The sequence below is a fragment of the Kogia breviceps genome, chromosome 14, assembly GCF_026419965.1.
Source record: "Kogia breviceps isolate mKogBre1 chromosome 14, mKogBre1 haplotype 1, whole genome shotgun sequence".
NCBI classification, from domain to species: domain Eukaryota; kingdom Metazoa; phylum Chordata; class Mammalia; order Artiodactyla; family Physeteridae; genus Kogia; species Kogia breviceps.
In genome coordinates this window covers 54,921,213-54,940,018 of record NC_081323.1, presented here as the reverse complement: position 1 = coordinate 54,940,018, position 18,806 = coordinate 54,921,213, and the positions used below count along the sequence as shown (strand labels likewise).

At 47.9% G+C, this 18,806-nt stretch overlaps 1 protein-coding gene and 1 non-coding gene across 8 annotated transcripts in view; one reads left to right on the top strand and one right to left on the bottom strand.

The window, feature by feature from the left end:
- Window positions 1-18,806, bottom strand: part of PDPK1 (3-phosphoinositide dependent protein kinase 1) — a 73,524-nt gene that overhangs the window by 19,357 nt on the left and 35,361 nt on the right. For 4 of the 7 annotated variants that reach the window (XM_067014241.1, XM_067014237.1, XM_067014238.1 and 1 more), the window contains exons 5-8: window positions 16,292-16,436; window positions 15,287-15,384; window positions 7,308-7,400; window positions 3,628-3,703 (exon numbers count right to left, since the gene is read on the bottom strand). In XM_067014241.1, the coding sequence (XP_066870342.1) occupies window positions 3,628-3,703; window positions 7,308-7,400; window positions 15,287-15,384; window positions 16,292-16,436 (412 nt within the window). The remainder of the gene's footprint in view (window positions 1-3,627; window positions 3,704-7,307; window positions 7,401-15,286; window positions 15,385-16,291; window positions 16,437-18,806) is intronic. The other 3 variants (XM_059039132.2, XM_067014240.1, XM_067014242.1) reach the window with 1 other exon arrangement.
- Window positions 12,711-12,817, top strand: LOC131741917 (U6 spliceosomal RNA). The gene has a single exon (XR_009331271.1). It is a non-coding gene; the product is annotated as a U6 spliceosomal RNA (small nuclear RNA).

Below are 18,806 nucleotides of genomic sequence, written 5' to 3'. Positions count from 1 at the left end.
ACATTTTTAAAAACTTTATTTTTATTTATTTTTGGCTGCACTGGGTCTTCGTTGTGCGTGGGCTTTCTCTAGCTGCGGTGAGTGGGGGCTACTCTTCATTGCAGTGCACGGGCTTCTTGTTGTGGAGCACAGGCTCTAGGAGCACGGGCTTCAGTAGTTGTGGCACGCGGGCTCAGTAGTTGCGGCTCGTGGCTCTAGAGCACAGGCTCAGTTGTTGTGGCGCGTGGGCTTAGTTGCTCCGTGGCATGTGGGATCTTCCCAGATCAGAGCTCAAACTGGTGTCCCCTGCATTGGCAGGTGGATTCTTAACCACTGTGCCACCAGGGAAGCCCTTAATTATACATTTTAAAGGAAACACACTATGGTTCTGAATTTCCCTAAGTCTTTTCCAGAACCAGATGGCAGGGACCCTGGAGGGGCTGCTCTGCTCACTACCCTCCTTCCTTCCTGATCCTGTTTTTTCTCTCCCCTCAGTGCATCTCAGTTCCGGCTGAGAACTACTTTGCATATTTTATTTCCTCTGTAAATCTTGCATTCTATTCCCAGCTCAGCCCTATGAAAGCATCAAGACGCAACTTGCCCTGCATGGCCAACTACCTCCCCACAAGCCCTAAATGTACATAGGGCTCATGCGTTGCTGGATACAGTTTCTGGAAGAGGCAACAGCTTGGCATTCTGGAAGATGAAATCGTAGGTTGTGAGTGGAGACAACTGGCCAATTACAGTGCTGGGGGCCTTGGGTAAAGGCTGTGTCCTCGGACCCAAATCACAGCACCGTTGGCCCGGGGTAGACGAAGCACTTGATGTGGGTGAAAAATGCCACAGATCAGAAATGAGTCACAACACACAGACGGAGTGAAGGGCATGTTAAAAATGAACGTACATTCTACTCAGTAACTAGTTCTTACGCTTGGTTTTCTCTGCTGTTTAGAGTAGTTAAAATGGGGAGCTACAAGGGAAAAACACCAACAGAAAAGTATCGGCCTTTCCATGTGACAGTGGCCAGAGAGGAGGGGCAGGGCTGTGGGGTGGGGCTGCCTCTGCTGCTTTCACAGGTTATCTCCAGGGAGTGAGACTGCCAGCAGAATGGCTTCTGGGCTAACTTTCCACAGGTATCTTGCCACTTAAAATGTTTTTAATACAATGAAAACTAAAGAGGGAAGCCAGTGTAACATTTCTGGAAAGCAGTATGCACCAACGACTTTTTAAATGCTCAATTAAACCAAGTCACTCTACTTCTTGCAATTCAAAGAGGAACGTGGGGCATCCCTGGCAGACGCTCCAGCTGAACAGGCAGGAGGGCCCTTCTTCCCCAGCGCAGGGCATGTTGCACGTAGAGGCACACCAGGCTGTGCCCAATATATGAAAACTACTTCAACGTCTAACAGTAAAGGAAAAGCTCAATGAACTACAATGAATTCATATGTTGGAAAATCACACAGCTGTTGAAAGATTTCTGCCAATAATGTTAGTGATATGGGGAAATGTTCATCATATCATCACAGGGAGCAGGATTCAAAACTGGTTATTCAGTATGATTCCAGTTGTATAAAAATTATGTAAACACATTTAAAACACACAGAAAAAAGTAGCTGGAAAGAAAGACATACCAAATCATTATCTGTGACTACAAGTGGGCTGGAGACTATGAGTGGTTTTTTGGCTTTTTTTGTTTGTTTGTTTTATTTTGGCCACCCAGACTGTGGGATCTCAGCTCCCCACCAGGAACTGAACCCTGGCCTCAGCAGTGAAGAGCCGAATCCTAACCACTAGACCACCAGGAAACTCCCTATTTTTTGTTTTAAATTCTCCATATTTTCAAATAATTCTTTATATGAATAAGTATCATTTTTAGAATCAGGAAAAAAATTCTTAACTATTTTTAAAATAAGTATCACATGACTTTAAAAATTAAAAGCATAAAAAGGCACCCAGTGAGGTCTCACTCACAGCCCTAACCCTTACCCCCACCACAGATAACCAGTTATCCATGGCTTGTATACCCTTCTTGAGGTTTAATGCACAGACAAGTGACTCTGGGTGGCCACTCTGTGTCGTCTTCTCTCACTCAGTAGAGCCTGGAGACCTTCCTCCATTAGTATGAAAGGAATTCCTCTTCCTGAAAGTAAACCCCAACTCAAGGAAAAGCTAGTTCGTAGGCAGCAGTGACACACACTTGGAGAATCTGGCCCAGTGCACCCACCACCTGGACGAGGGTCTCTCAGCCTGGGCCCTGTGGGCAACTGGGACCCATCATCCTCGCTGGGGGGCCATTTCTACACTGTAGGATATTGGGCAGCGCCCCTGGCTCCACCCATTCCCTCCCCACCCCTGCCAAGTTGTGACACCCAAACTGTGCCTAGACATGGCCAGATGTCCCCTGGCGGGCAGAACTGTCCCAGCTGGGAAGCCCTGACCTACAACAGCATCTGGCCCACAGTGAGAGCTCAAAGTCTGTTGGTTCAATAAGAGTAGAAAACAAAAAGCAAAACAAAAACAAAAAAAGCCCAAAGAGCCCAGCAACTGCTAAGATGCCCAAGCTTAATTTTTCTGAATATCCTTCCAACCGTCATGTTTGTGCCCTGTGGCTCCACCCCCTAAAGAGGTTTTAAAAAGCCGTCAGGCTCAGAAACACAGAGCTGCTGTGCCCAGAACCATCACTCCTCTGCTGCCCTGGCAGTCACCTGTCACTTTAGGAAGGCGGCCCCTTGCAGCCTGCCAGTGCACGCCACTGACCGTGTGGGCCTCTGTCAGCTCCAGCGATGGTCCCAGTGGGCTGTGTGTCTGGCCCAGGGCAGGAAGAATCCAAAGAAAAGCTTCAACCACAGAACTTGTCATCCCCAAACTCTGAAAGCCTAGGTTCTACTGCCGCCTCTCCATCTTCTACTTGCCTCATGTCCACATAAGATAGCACCCCAGACTTCTCCCAGCTCCTGGCCATTGGCACACCCACCTGCTTAACCTCCACTGTCCAACCGCCCTGCCACTGACCCTCTCCACTCTCTGGACCTCCACTCTTGTGAACACAATATCCCACCCCCTGCACTTCTCATTTTCACAACTGAGGGCTCCACCAAGGCCCTCAATCCTGTGGTCACCACTGGGCCTGCCCCCTGTAGTGCTGGCTGGGTCCCTCCTGGGAAACTGGCCCAGTCCTGTCCCCTTCCACAGATGCTGCCTTCTGGGCCTGTCCTGAATTCTGCAGAGCACGTTACACTGAACAGTTGACCTGCAGCTGCTGCCACAGCCAGGGTGCATGAGCCGGAGGTGGCACCAAGGGTCCTGGGGCTCTGGGACACAGCAGGAAACCTCATGTCACTAATATAGACCTGTCAGCCACAGTACTCCCCACTGAATAATTAGTTGTTTAGTTGTTCCTAAAGGAACAAGATCAAATCTTGAAGCATAAAAGCAACAACCACCCCAGGAAGTATTAGTAGTAACAAAGTAGCACACAGGTTATCAAAGGAAAGATGCTGGTTAAAAGACAAAAGGCTAACTTCTTCCAAAGTAGGCTTGGCTATGTATAGGCCATGAAAGGCACTCTCTAAACTATTAATTTCACCTGAAAAACATACCAACTACTTTAGAGAAAAGAGAATTATGGATCAGATGAAAAGAGGTTACCTTTTACAGGCCGATTTCTCTGTGAGCAGCTCTGGAGAAACATACTGGGCTGTTCCTACAAACGAGTTGGCCCTGGCTGATGAGAAGAGGGAAAAGGGTAAAGTTCATGCTGAGACACAGAGCATTTTCCACCGTGGACGCTGCACAGTCAGTGTTCATCTCTCGGGAAGCCACGGTCACCTGAGATCAGACTGTACGCTCTGGAGAACGGGACTTGTCAGGGGCCCTCCCATCACACCCCCTTCTTGGACCCGCCCCTTCGAGGGCTAGCTTCAAGGTCGCCTGCTCAGCAACACCAGCCCTGACTGCCAGGGCAGCCCCTCCTGGACCCCTCCCTGCCTTTCGCCAACACACCTGAGTGGCCCTCGCCCAGCGGGCTGTCAGCTGGGAGCATCTTGAGGACAGGGACCTTGTCTGTTCACTGCTGGACCTGTGGTGCCTAAAACAGCCCCGGACACACACAGAATGTGGAAAGGACTGATCTCCCGCAGGCTGCACGCAGGGCAGGGATACCCTCTCCTCATAACAAACAGCTCAGGCAGGTTAGGGACTACGAGAGGAATAACACTCGGGGATCTCGGCCAGAGACTCTTTGCAACAGTCTGCCACCTCTAGTACTGGACTGTGCCAAGTTCAACTGCAGACTTGTGGGGTCTGGCTGCTGGACCCACCCATCACTGCCACAAGGAGGCATGACACCGTCACCCTAGTAGGTCCTCAGGGGCTCAACAGCGGCCAGGCGGCCCTAACAGAGCAGCACTGTGGGCACAAGCCATCCTGCCCACCCCCCACCCCCTGGCGCCACTCCAGAGGTATCCCCCGCGGGGCATCCTCTGGCATTGGGGACAGAACAGCTGCTTTCAGCCTTGCCCACGACCAGAGGACACAGGATTGGGGATTCCCGTGTGAGAGCCGCCCACCATCTGAGGACAAATCACTTCTCTAAGGAGCACGTGAAGTGCTGGTTCACCTCCACCGACTGATTCACTGGGGACACCCGTGGCACTGGAAGCCAATTGCCTCCCATGACCTTCCACGCCTGCGCCGCATAACCAGACTTGCTTTGAACAGCTGCCAGCGAGGCTCTGGTCCTGCTCAGACTGCCCTTCTCACTACCAGGTCCCTGGACAGCAACCCGGGGCACGTGCAGGACAACATCACAGCTCAACACCATTGTGCGCCAGACAAACAAGACACTTTCACCTAGCCTGACCTTCTACAGATCAAGCTGTCCCTTTCCTCAATATCTTTACTAATCTGGGCTAGAAATTACTTGTCTCCGTGGACAAATTTTCCTGAACTAACTTAGAAAGTGTACCAGGTAAAACATTACACCAATATACCTACCACTGAGAGGTCTCTGGCCCTTCAGGATCACTTCTGAAATCAGGCAACACTAAAAACTGTAACACGCCCCCGGTGAAGGGGCCTGCCTGTTGGCCCCACTGTCTCAGCTGTGGACAACTGCGCCCCCGGGACATCTGGCAATGCCTGGAGACATCTCTCGCTGCCACAATGGGGGCGGGAAGGGGCTGCTGTCACCTAGTGGGTAGAAGCCAGGGATACAGCTAAGTATCCTGCAGGGCACCAGACAGCCCCACAGCCAAGAATTCTCCAATCCCAAGCGCCCCCAGGGGCTTGGCTGTGAAGCCCTGGGCGGCCTCCATGGAACAGCGCTCCGCCCAGACATGAGCACCCGCCCTCCCTCCGAAGACCCAGCTCTAAACACGGCAGGAGCAACCCTCTCAGTTCTGGGATGTTCTAGAGGAGGGGGAGCTGGGGAAGGGAGGATGGCTGAAGTTCCTTCTTTTTCGTCTTTCCTTCTCAAAGTCAACCACCCTGCTACACAAAGTGCTCCAGTTTGAGGAAAGTACCCTTCTCTTCCTGCACTGACTGAAGGCTCTGTACTGGGCACCTCAACTTAGGCCTGACTCAGAAATAACTTGACAGGGTACAGGCACCTGCAGTAAAACACGACAGACCCATGGCTTTGTCTGTCTATAGCTGTATTCTTTACAGTGTATGGCTATAAATAACACAACACCAGAATTAAAATGCAAAAGAAACCCAGGGCCCATGGCCACACCAATTCAGCATACAATGGTCTGCTGTGAGGCAGGCCCACTGGCCATGGTGGCCATCGGCTCCCCACCTGCCATCCCTGTGGTGGGCAGCCAGCAGGGCTCCCCATACGGAAGACTTCCTAACTGCGGGTCCAACAGCGTCCAAAGGCAGATGCTTAAAAAACACAGACAAGGCCGACATGCTGCATCTTCCCCATGTGTTCCCAGATGCGGTCTCTGTCCTTCTCTGGGCCCTGGAGCCAGCAGGAACCCCCAGTGGGAGACAGGAGAGAGATGGAGATTATTCCTCCTGGCCAACCCACAGGCCACAGCCCTCTCCCACCACAGAGGCCCCCCCATCAGGTGCTGGTCCCTCCCACCTGCCCTCCCAGGGCCGAGGGGCTCTCTATCCTGCTATGGGAGTCCAGCTTCCTTGGGCCCTGCTGTAACTGGTTCCCTAGGTCAGCTACTCTCCTGTAGAGACTTCTCAGCCACATTTGCATCCTTCCAGGACCCTGACAGCCGAGAACACTGAAGTGATTCAACAGAGGAAGAAAACAAATCAAGAGCTAAAACCAAGTGAAACCATTCAACCTTACAATGAATCAAAGAAATGTTAATGAATACGACAGCCTTTCAAATCAGCAAAGATAAAAAAGAAGGAAAATGCACAGTATTGGCAAGGATTTGAAGAAGAAAACCTCACAGTGCTACTGGGGGGAATGTGAAATGCTGTGACTTTGGGGGAGCAATTTTCCAAAAAACATCAAAAGCCATATAGGACAGGCTTCCTCTCTGACCCAGCAATTCATTTCTGGCACCTGATCCTCCAGGACGGAGCCAGCACAGATGGCAGGGGCATGACACAATCCTTCAGGGGCCAGGCTTCAACTTGATACTTCACCCGTTCAGTGTTTCTGTTCTTCATAATAATCGTGCATTACTTCCGTTATTTATATTTTTAAATATTATTTAAAAGTTCTAGAAATATATTTTTATATGGAAAGATATGTATTACACATAATTAAATAATTCAGGCTATCACACAGTATGCAGAGGTATTTGTGCTTTTAAATAGCTACATTACGCACAAAACAAAGTGGACAGGAGACACACACTGCATGGCTGGGCTTTAAAGGACTGTGTGCTGCTGCTGCTGCTGCTGTAAGCTTTCTGGGCCTGCGTCTGCTTGTCCCCCACAACACCTGCTACTTCCTCTTCCCCAGGAGCCTATGTCCACCTTCTTAAAGGGATTCCCAAGTCCCTGAGGATACAGAGTCACCTCCTTAGAAAGGAACTCTTTCGCTAGTCTAGAGATGAATGAATCCTCTGGAATGTGGAAATGAATAACTGTCCTCAGAATGATGTTCTAAAGACATAAAATAATATCTACAAGACTGTACATAATGAAAGTATCAAAATATTAAAGTAATAAATATGCAATATACTAATATGTTTTTTAAAAATTAATGCACCAACAAGATCTGGCAGCAGGTCTATTAATAGAGTAATTCTGAAGTAGCAATGAGCATAAACAATAGATCAAGAATCTGTGACAACTGTGACAGGACACGAAAACATCTGTGATTTCTAATGACACAGATGTTTGTTGCCTACCTTCATAACTGAAGGAGATGCTCGATTTCACTGAAGGGTTAGTGAAAACAAGTAATTTTCTCCTCTTCCACTTCACGAATGGCAGATTTCTATCTGTGACACCAGGGTAAGAGCCCAAGAGTGCATTAGAAAGCCACAGAGATAATCTAGTTACCTCCCCCTGTAAGCTCAGAGATTAGTCAGATGTCAAAATTCTCCAGCTATTGGAAAACCAAGGCCCACAAGCCACCATTGGCTTATGCTGCCTCCTTTAGGCCACTGACCCACTCAACAGGAGGCCAAAGGGTCAGGGTAAAGAAGGGTTTGGGCTGGGTTGTTACCTCCACCCTCAAAGTGGTTGAAATAAATGGGCCAGCACCCTGGGCTGTGGACCACTCTGGCCACCACAGATCTGCAGGTCAGACTGTGAGGTGCCAGTGGGGACGGAGGGACCTTACATGCTCCCGAGGTCAGAACACTCTCTTTAAAGCCAAAAGTGCAGACCGCTATTGTCTTATCCATGAACCCACATGTGAAGCACAGCAAACACACTCCACAAAATGTGCTTATTAGCTCTTGGACAGAACACAAGCAAACTGAATCCAGCAACACATAAAAAGGAGTGTGCACCACTGACCAAGTGGGATTTAATCTCAGGAATGCAAGGGTGGTTCAGCACATAAAAACCAATCAATATATTACATCACATCATTAGAATAAAGGACAAAAATGACATGACCATCTTGATCAAGAGATGCAGAAAAACCATCTAACAAAAATTCAACACTCCTTCATGGTAAAGTATAAAACAAACTAGAAACAGAAGGGAAGGTCCTCGGGGCTTCCCTGGTGGTGCAGTGGTTAAGAATCCGCCTGCCAATGCAGCAGACATGGGTTTGAGCCCTGGTCCGGGAAGATCCCACATGCCGCAGAGCAACTAAGCCTGTGTGCCACAACTACTGAGCCCACATGCCACAACTACTGAAGCCCGTGTGCCTAGAGCAACAAGAGAAGCCACCGCAATGAGATGCCCGCGCACCGCAACGAAGAGTAGCCCCCGCTCACCACAACAAGAGAAAGCCTGTGCACAGCAACAAAGACCCAACGCAGCCAAAAATAAATTAAATGAATAAATTTTAAAAAAAGGAAGGGAACTTCCTCAACCTGATAAAGGCACCTATGAAAAACCCACAACGAACATCATACTCAATGATGAAAGGCGAAGCTTTTCCCCTAAGATCAGGAACAAGACAAGGATGCCTGCTCTTGCCATTTCTATTCAATGGGGAGGTTCTAGCCAGGGCAATTAGGCAAGAAAATGAAGCAAAACGCATCCAGGCTGGAAAGGAAGACGTAAACTATCTCTAATCACAGATGACATGATCTGTACATAAAAAGTCCTGAGGAAGTCACTAAAAAACTATTACAACTAATAAACAAGTCCATCCAGGTTGCAGGACATAAGATCAGTGTACCAAAAAAAATCAACTATATTTCTATATGCTCTTAATGAACAATCTGAAAATTAAGAAAACAATTAACATTTACAATAGCCTCAAAAACAAAATAAAATACTTAGGAATAAATTTAACAAAAGAAGTGCAAAGCTGGGACTTGCCTGGTGGCACAGCGGTTAAGAATCCGCCTGCCAATGCAGGGGACACGGGTTTGATCCCTGGTCCGGGAAGATCCCACATGCCACAGAGCAACTAAGCCCGCACACCACAACTACTGAAGCCCACGCACCCTACAGCCCGGGCTCCGCAACAAGAGAAGCCAACCACAATGAGAAGCCTGCGCACCGCAACGAAGAGTAGCCCCCACTCACTGCAACTAGAGAAAGCCTGCACACAGCAACGAAGACCCACCGCAGCCAAAAATAAAATTTAAAAAAAAAAAAGTGCAAAGCTTATAACACTGAAAACTACAAAAAATTTCTGAAAGAAATTACAAAAGATATAAATAAACAGAAAGACATTCCATGTTGAAGGATCAGAAGACAATACTGTTAAGAAAGCAATACTCCCCAAACTGATCTATACATTCAACAAAATCCCTATCCTAATCCCAGCTGGCTTTCACTTAGCACAATGTTTTCAAGGTTCATCAATGCTGGAGCCTATATCAGAACTTCATTCCTTTTAAGGCTGAATAATTCCACTATACAGATAGACCACACTCTGTTTATCCATTCATCAGTTGATGGACACTTGAGTTGTTTCCACTCCTTGGCTATTACAAATAAAGCTGCTATGAACACTGGCGTACAACTTTTTATGTAAACATTTGTTTTTCAATTCTCTTGGATATATACCTAGAAGCTGAATGGCTGATTATAAGGTAATTATGCTTAACCTTCTGAGGAATTGCCAGACTTTTCCAAAGCGGCTGTATCATTTGACAATCCCACCTGCAGAGTACGAGGGCTTTGATTTCTCAACAGCCTGGCTAATACTTCTTATCGGATGTCTTTTTGATTAGTCATCCTAGTGGGTGTGGAGTGGTGTCTCGGTGTGGTTTTGATTTGCATTTCCCTAATGATATTGAGCATCTTTTCATGTGTTTATGAGACACTTGCTTATCTTCTTTACAAAAATGTGTATTCAGACCCTTTGCCCATTAAAAAAAATTTTTTTTTGTTATGAGTTCTTTATATATTCTGGATACAAGCCCCTTATCAGATATATGATTTGAAAGTTTTTTTCCTATTCAACCCCATAGGTTGTCTTTTTCACTTTCTTAATGGTATCACAGCACCAAAGTTTTAAAACTTGTTCTGCTGTTTGTACTTCTGGTATTGTATCTAAGAAACCAGAGCCTAACCCAAGGTCATGAATGTTTACTCCCATGATTTCTTCCAAGAGTGTAATAGTTTTAGCTCCTACATTCAGATCTCTGATCTGTCCAAGTTAACTTTTGTGTATGTTGTGAGGTGGGGTAATAATGTTTTTGATGAATTGGTCATCGTTGGAGGATGACAGTGAACCAATTCATGCTTTCCAAAAGCTGCACAAAAGGGGGAATGAAGCAAGCATTTATCCTGTTTTTCCTCCACAATCAATATCACTAGTTAAACAAACAGTGACTAAGGGGAAGTTTCTCTTTAAAAAAGAATTCCAGGGATTTTTCCCTGGTGGCACAGTGGTTAAGAATCCACCTGCCAATGCAGGGAATACTGGTTCAAGCCCTGGTCCAGAAGATCCCACATGCCACAGAGCAACTAAGCCCTGCGCCACAACTACTGAGCCTGTGCTCTAGAGCCCGCGAGCCACAACTACTGAAGCCTGTGCACCTAGAGCCCATGCTCCGCAACAAGAGAAGCCACCGCAGTGAGAAGCCCAGCACCACAACAAAGAGAGGCCCCCACTCACCGCAGCTAGAGAAAGCCCGTGCGCAGCAACAAAGACCCAACGCAGCCCAAAATTAAATAAATAAATAAATCCATAATTTAAAAAAAGAAAAAAGAAAAGAATCCGCCTGCCAAGGCAGGGGACACAGGTTCAATCCCTGATCCAGGAAGATCCCACATGCCACAAAGCAACTAAGCCTGTGCACTACAACTACTGAGCCTGAGCTCTAGAGCCCACGAGCCACAACAACTGAGCCCGCACGCCCTACAGCCCGTGCTCCGCAACAATAGAAGCCCGCGCACCACAACAGAGAGTAGCCCCCGCTTGCTGCAACTAGAGAAAGCCCGTGTGAAGTAACAAAGACTCAACGCAGCCAATAAATAAATATATAAATAAATAATTTTTAAAAACTTTTTTAAATTAAAAAAAAAAATTCCAGCTCAAGAATGAAAGAACTGGGCTATGATCACTCTGCATTCTCTAATGAATTGATGGATCTAGGCCATCATGGCTATAAAGGGCTGTTGACAGGGAGAGACGACTGGATGTTACATGCTTCCTAATGAAGAGCACACCACACATACCAGCCTTTGGTGTGAAAGGACTGAACCTGAATGTGATCAAGCAGCCACATCCAACTCCCAATTTTCAAGACATACAGAGGGGAGAGGAGCATGTTACATGACTCCACAAAGATGCAATCAGCAAACTCTGGGAAACTCTATAAGACAAATGACCTGGTTTCTTCAACAGACTGGGAAACTCTATAAGACAAATGACCTGGTTTCTTCAACAAACTGCAAGGGAAAAAACAGAGATGGAGAAGAAGCTATAGATAACAGAAATTTAAGAGAAAAATTAGCTAAGCTCAATGTGAGAATTTTATTTGAAACCTGATTCAAGTAAGCAACAACCAAAAAATTATGATGTGGAATTTTGGCGACTGGAAACTTAACACGGACTGAATATTTTAAGATATTAAGCTACTACTGCTAATTTTTTAATGTATAAAAATGGCATGGTATTATGGTTATGTTTTTTAAAAAGAAGCTTTGCATTTAGTAATAAATACTAAAATATTTACAGGGAAAACAAATTGATGATGGTGGCAATCAGGTCACAAGGATGGTCTGAAGTTTTACAAAAAGCAGGTACTCTTTGTGTTTTAAAAACAACAACACTCCAGGCATCACAGCTATGACTAAACAAATACCAATACTGAAAAGACCAGAGCAATCGCTTCTCGATGGCTGGGAGGTGTCTTGGTGGTGGGAGTATAGGGGAGCAGGTGGCCCTGCACGTGCTAGAGTGGCGGCAGGGCAGAGGCTGTGAGAGGGTCTCCAGCCCACAGCACAGCAGGATGGGGGGTCACCGCTGGTGTGAGGGTCTGGACAAAGGTGGTCCACAGAGGTGCACTGCACAGGTGCAGGTGCAGTGACAGTGATGCTGGCTCTGAGGCTTCCCCGCTGCGTCCGCTCTCAGCAGTCCCCACACCTGCCGCCGCCCCCCTGTACCCCCATGTGTGGTGGGTGCAGCCTCCACGCCCAACTGTATCAGAAAGGCCTGCACAACTCAGGACAGGCCTCCAGACACAAACCTCAAGTCTCAACCTCCAGGGCACCCTGAACTCCCCAAGCTTCTTGCAAAGAGGGCCACGGCCAGGCACACGGCCACAGATGAGGGGCTGACTCCATGTAATTAAGCGATCCTCAGTGTAAAGCTCTGTGGGACCCCTGTGCAAGGTTAGAAGGCCTAAGTCCTCTGTGCCAGAAAGGCCCATCGACCCATGTGCCCACCCACCCTCACAGCACGGGGGTCACAGCATGGGGGTCACTCCCTGGACCCGACAGGCAGCAGTAAGAGAGGGATGCGGGGTTCACCCCTCCCAGGAGCCACCCACTGGGATGGAGGTCTGTTAAGATAGACAGCCTGTCTCTCACGAGGTAGAGGGCGAAACATGCTCACTGCACAGCTAAGGAACCTGGGCCTTGCTCCCACCAACACTTCCCTTCTGGAAGCTTTAAGATGTTTTGAGGAAACCATCTCTGCACAAAAGTTTATAAAGCTAATGCAGGTGCTCACTTCGGCAGCACATATACCAAAATGGGAACAATACAGAGAAGATTAGCATGGCCCCTGCACAAGGATGACACGCAAATTCATGAAGCGTTCCATATATTTTAGCTGATTCACTTTGTTATACAGCAGCAACTAACTCAACAATGTAAAGCAATTATACTCCAATAAAGATGTTTTTTTAAAAAAAAGCGAATGCAGGAATAAACTCCAAGATTCTGAACTACGTCAAACAGAAAATGAGAGTATGTCACCAAAATTATTCATTCACGTAATTATACGTGTTTTCTACATTTCCTCTAAGAAGAAAAACGAAAAAGCCAACTCAACTGTGTATATATAAGTATCGATAGTTCTTCCTGGTTTACAATGTTAAGGACTTTTTAGCCTCCTCCTTCCAGAAAGATTTTAAAAATCAGGTTTATTTCACTATTTCGCCAATGCATTTAAGTTCTTACATTTTTTTAAGGGCTACATGGCAGTAGGACTAGCCTGTGCCACATATCAGATCTGAAGGAAATCCAAGTGAAGAAAAAAGGACCAAGCAGACTCTGAGGGGGTGACTACCATGGCTGACTGGCAGGCGGTGGCTGGTCTCAGCGGCAAGTCACACACGAGATGCCCAGCAGCCCAGCAAGAACATTCAGGTTCCTGTTTGATTCACCTCTGTCGTGAACAATGCTCAGGTTATGAGTTATACCATGTCTATCAAAACATGATTACTGGCCAACAAAATGTTACTATACAATAAGAATGAGTCAAATAGGTCAAGGTTTGGGGCATGTCACAGGTGCCAGGAGGACTTCCTGGGGCTTGGGAAGTGCATCTCCAGGCAGGAGCCCTGGGTGGGAAGTACAATACAAAGGTAGGCAAGCGTCACCAGGACTAAGCCTCATTGAGAAATAAGAGCGTCTGCCTTGACTGCAAGTTTTGTTTCAAACACAAAAGGGTGGTGCTTTAAGATTCTCAGAAAAGTTCCCGAATTCAAGATGCCGTCTTGTGACTCAAAGAGTGTCTGTGCACAGATGAAAGCACTGACAGAATCTTGACAAGAACCCTCAGATTCAAAAGACAGGGCTGGGAAAAAGCCTGGAAAGGAAAGATCACGCACCCTGCTGAAGGGAACCCATGGGGTCCCAGCCAGGCCCTTCCAGCAGCACAGAGTCAAGACTCTGCCCACCGTGCCTGGGAGGAGCAAAACCCCAGGTGTTAGCCCCGCAGCTGCTGCGAAACAGGCCTCAGTTCAAGCCCGAGGCAGAGCAGGCCAGCGCAGCTGAGCTACAGTGCTCTTCGGAGGGGCCCAGCTCCTCCCCACCACTGCCCTGCGCTCACAGCTCCCCTTTTCCACGTGAGAGCAGCTGCAGCAAAGTGGATGCTTCTGTCTGAATCTTTCTTCCACCAACAAACCCTCTACCCTCCCCTAGCATGTCCGTCCCCCCAGGGCTCTCCATCAAGGTCCTTCTTTCAGGGGATACCCACAAGCCTGGCAAAGAAGCACATGCCCTGGGTGGAGGTCCCTGCAGCATCTTCCCAGGTCAGGGTAGCTCTGACAGTCACACCTGTCCCTACACCCAAGTTTCATTTTCAAGGTCACTTATTAACTCACACAGGGGCTTTGAGTTTCCCCCAACCCTCACCATAAAGGGCTTTATCTTCTCTCTACCCCAATACTTGAACACAGTTTTCAGGAGTTAAACTGCTATTTTTTATACCCTCAGAGTTTATAATTTCCATTCAACAAACACCTGAAGGACAGCAAGATGCCCCCACCCCAACCATGGCCGAGATGCCCTTGGGTAGCTAAGATACCCAAGGCTCTCTTCTGACCCAAGTGGACTGCCAGTAACTGTCACAGTACATAATCCGACTAGGAAATACCCTAGAGGAACAGTGGTTAGAAGGGTCTGCAATGATTAACATGCACTTGACCAGCAGGAAAAAAAACAGCCCCCAACTCATTCTGTGATCTTATAGAACCTCACTATCATCGGTGTGCCTGGGCCACCACCCCTGGCAGCTGCGCACAGGAGACAGGCAGACAGTGGGCACCGGGATACAAGGTCAGTTGTGTGTGCGTGCGTGTGTGTGCGCACACATGCGCGCACACATACCACCCCCCAAACCCAGAGAACCCATAGTGCCAACAGGAAGAGCTGGGAGCTGACCACACTGACCTCGCACCCCTGCATGGGAGACCAGGAACAAATGTGGCACCCCAGCATCTTCTAGGAAGATGACTAGGGAGGGTGAGCCACAGTGGGCATCCGAGGGCCTATAACATGCAGAAAGCACCTGGTGACCTACTACCACTTGAGGCCAGGAGGACCAACCACAGGCAGCCTGCGAAGCCCCTCCCTGCACCCACCAGACCAGGCACACACCGCCCAGACCCTCAGCTAAAGTTGCCCAAAGGCAGAGGCTTCCCCTGTGAAAACTCAAAAATCCATTTTATAATAACAAAGGTACTACGAACTACTGTCATTAATGATGAGCATAATGCAATTCAACCTGTTTCTAAGAAGTTGGTTTTGATTTAAGCACTGAGCAGGGATCTACTAGAAATAAAACACACACCTTGTTTACTCTCTGGGGATAATACTTTTGCTGTTCCAAAATCTGTGATCTGGATGTGCATATCTTCATTTAACAAAATATTTTCTGGTTTCAGGTCCCTGTGAAAGTAGATTTTTTACATTTGAGATGAAATATTTAAAACAGTAACATTATTACAAACTCTAAATTTTGCTAAAACCAAAATGAACTGATTAATACCTATAATCTTTACAGACTAACAACCAAGAATGCAAGTCTAAAGTTAGCACTGAACAAATATCAACTGCATATAATGAGGACATTCAAATTACATCATTTCATAACTGCATCTACCATTTCAATAAACTTTTAATTGAAGTATAATCTATCATACCTAACCTATAAAGTACCTTTAAACCTTCTGTGGTATCATTACGCAATAAATGTACACATTAAACATATATATATATATATATATATATATATATATATATGTCAACTATTTCTCAAAATTGGGAGAGAGAAAATGGTTAAATGGTAAATTTTATTTTATTTTAGGCTTTTTTCTTTTTTTTGTCTGTGCCACGCAGCTTGGCGGGATCTTAGTTCCGACCAGGGATTGAACCCATGCCCCTTGCAGTGGAAGCTCAGAGTCCTAACCACTGGACCACCAGGGAATTCCCGGTAAATTTTACGTTATGGGTATTTTACCCCCCCACCCCCCAAAAAAAACAGTAAGAAAAAAAAAAAGCTTAAATGAACACTTTCAATTTGACTTTATCGGAAAATCATGGAAAATGGTATGTACACACAGAATCTACAACTGACAAAATAAAATCACCAGTCAACATGGCTAAGAGAATCGTTAGTCTGGCAAAAAGGACATCTGACCAATTTCATCTGATATTAAAGGTCCACAGTCTCTCAACATCAGAGTAATGTGAACTCTTCTTAATTCTCACAATGAGGCATCCCACCCTCCATAAAAGAGACCAGAGCTGACCCCCAGGCCTGGGGAGCAAAGCCTGCAGCCCCCTGGCTTGGTACCTGTGAATGATGCCCTTGCCATGCAAGTACTCTAGGGCAGACACCATCTCAGCTGTGTAAAATCGGGTGCATGTCTCATCGAACGAACCAATTTTCCGAATGTATTTAAGTAGTTCTCCATTTTTGGCATAACTAAGGCCAAAATCTAAACATTGACTAGTTAAGGAAGAGAGCAAAAATCTTTCTTTTAAACTGACCTTAACGGCCCAGTAGCAATTTTTTAAATTAATTAAAACTGAAGGTACCTGTGGCCCGAGACAGCTGCCCCTCTTCCAGCCAGACCCTACCGCAACTGCTGGGTCTGCAGGGAATCCCTGGCTCCAGGACAGGATCCCAGCGTGAGTTTCTCACCAACAACACAAAAACACGTGCCTCTCAGGCCAACTGCCCCTTCTGGACTCCCCATCCCCAGAAGACACCTGTGGGCTCAGTGAAGGGAAGCCGCTAGAGATGGCAGTCAGGGCCTGTGGTCCCAACGCCCCCATCAGCACACAGCCTCCAACCTGCACCAACCGCACGCCATATGCCGTGCTGAGTCCGTTCACGTAAAGGTTCCTCAAATGAATGCTCCTTCCCAAGTATAAAGTGACAAGTTTTGTAAGAGAAATGCCATTAATAGATAAACTCAATCTATTTATTGGGCCCCCACTGGGGAGAGACTCGAGGAACAGTCATCTTTCCCTCGGACACCACTGCAGTGTGATTTGTTTTACTTCGGTTCTCCCTTTTCCTAAGAGGAGAAACTATAAATGGATCCCATATAACTGCTTCCTCCTGGAAGCACTGAACATCCGCACCTCCTAATGGAAATCTACAGGTACTCCGCCACTCCCTTGCAGCCAAGGACAGGGTGACCCAAGTCCTCACCCGCCCTGAGCATCAGCTCCGAGGGGGTAAGGGGTGACCTGTGCTCAAGCTGTCCCATCTGGCTTTTGTTTGCCAAGGCACTTGCCATCTCCCACCAAAGAAGATGCCTGAAGCTGTGGCCCAGGAGGGGAGAGACCACCAACCAAAGATGCTCGAACCTGCCTGTGATCGAGCCCCACCCATGGCCTCCCAAGCCCTTCCAACTAGAACGTTTAACAGGAAGCTGAGGCCCAAAACCAACCTAACTTCTAGGGAATGCAAAGGGTCTCGGCCAGGGCGCCTTCCCTCCTCCTCTCCTTGCTTTGATCACTCCTCGGAGAAGGCTGGTATCTGTGGCCTCCTCACCAGCAGCCGGCAGACTCTGGCCCACTCAACCCTAAGCAGGGGCCCTGCCTGGACCTGGACCGGATGCAGAGCCTCCCCACTCAGGAGCAGTCTCCCAGAAACCAGCAGCCCACGTGAGAGGCTCGGCCATGGCGACAGGGCCTCTTCTGGCTTCACAGGTTTTGCCCCTTATCTGACCACTCCCTGAGTTCCTGTTTCCTGTGTGAGGGACACTTCTAGTTCTCTGCTCGGCTGTGGCGCTAAGTGACCGACAGGTTTTGGACATGACATGTTGTGGATCATGGCTCCAAGCCCGTGTTCTCTCTGACCACACCCGTTCCTCATTCCCCAGAAACACTCTTTCAGACCTCACTGGTCCACTTCACACCCTAGAAAATTTCTACCTCCCTCAGCACAGCTAAGGCCCCAGGGCAGTGAGAGGAGGCTACTCTCTCACAGGGAGCAAGTGAATTCCTGGGACAATGAGCACAGATCAGGCCTGTGGCAGTGCCTGAGAGCCTGCTGAGCCCAATGCCTGCGCTTTGCAGAGGAGCCCAGCCCAGAGAAGTTAAGCAACTGACTCAAAGTCACAAAACCAAGGAGGGAGAGGACTGGAGCCCAGCTTCCTGAGGTCTAGGGTGCTGTTCCTGTCCTCAAGCTGCAAGAGAGGACACACAAGGACAGGCAGGTGGGAGGTGGAGGAAGAACGGAGGTTAGCGGAGCAACAGCCTCTGAAACCCCTCAGCCTTCATCTCTGCTGGAGGGAAAGGCACCCTGGCTGGCTGGCTGCGGTGCCCAGACCTGCATTGCACCTAAGGAGGGCGGGAGGGCTTCTCTAAGCTCAGCCCTCTCTGGGGAGCAGGGATTGAGTCTGGTCAAACTGAACCTCCAGAGGGCAAAGAGGCTGCCAGTGCCCAGAAGGCCCCTCACGGATCTACCTGCCTGTTTTCAGGCTGCTGCAGGGGTGTCACCAGGCTCTGCCTCACCTGTCCTGAGAGTGTGCTTAGCCCTGTAGTCGCTGCTCCCCTCTCACCCCAATGTGTAAATTATGGCTAAAAGGAGGATGGTGTGCACACTGGGGCTTTTATTCAGGCAGAGTGTTTCCTTTCCTTTATCTTTCAACACACTGTATACTACAAAGGATTTCCAGTGGAGAAGTCCCCAGGTCTCACTCCTGTCAGAGGTTAAGTGAGCCCTTGCAATCTCCACAGGCTTTCAAATTTGTCTTAAAATGTCAAAAGCAACAGACACCATTGGACAGAGACCTAGAGTCCCCTCCACCTGCATTACTCTGGCCAATCCCATCTGAAATCAGACAGTGAGC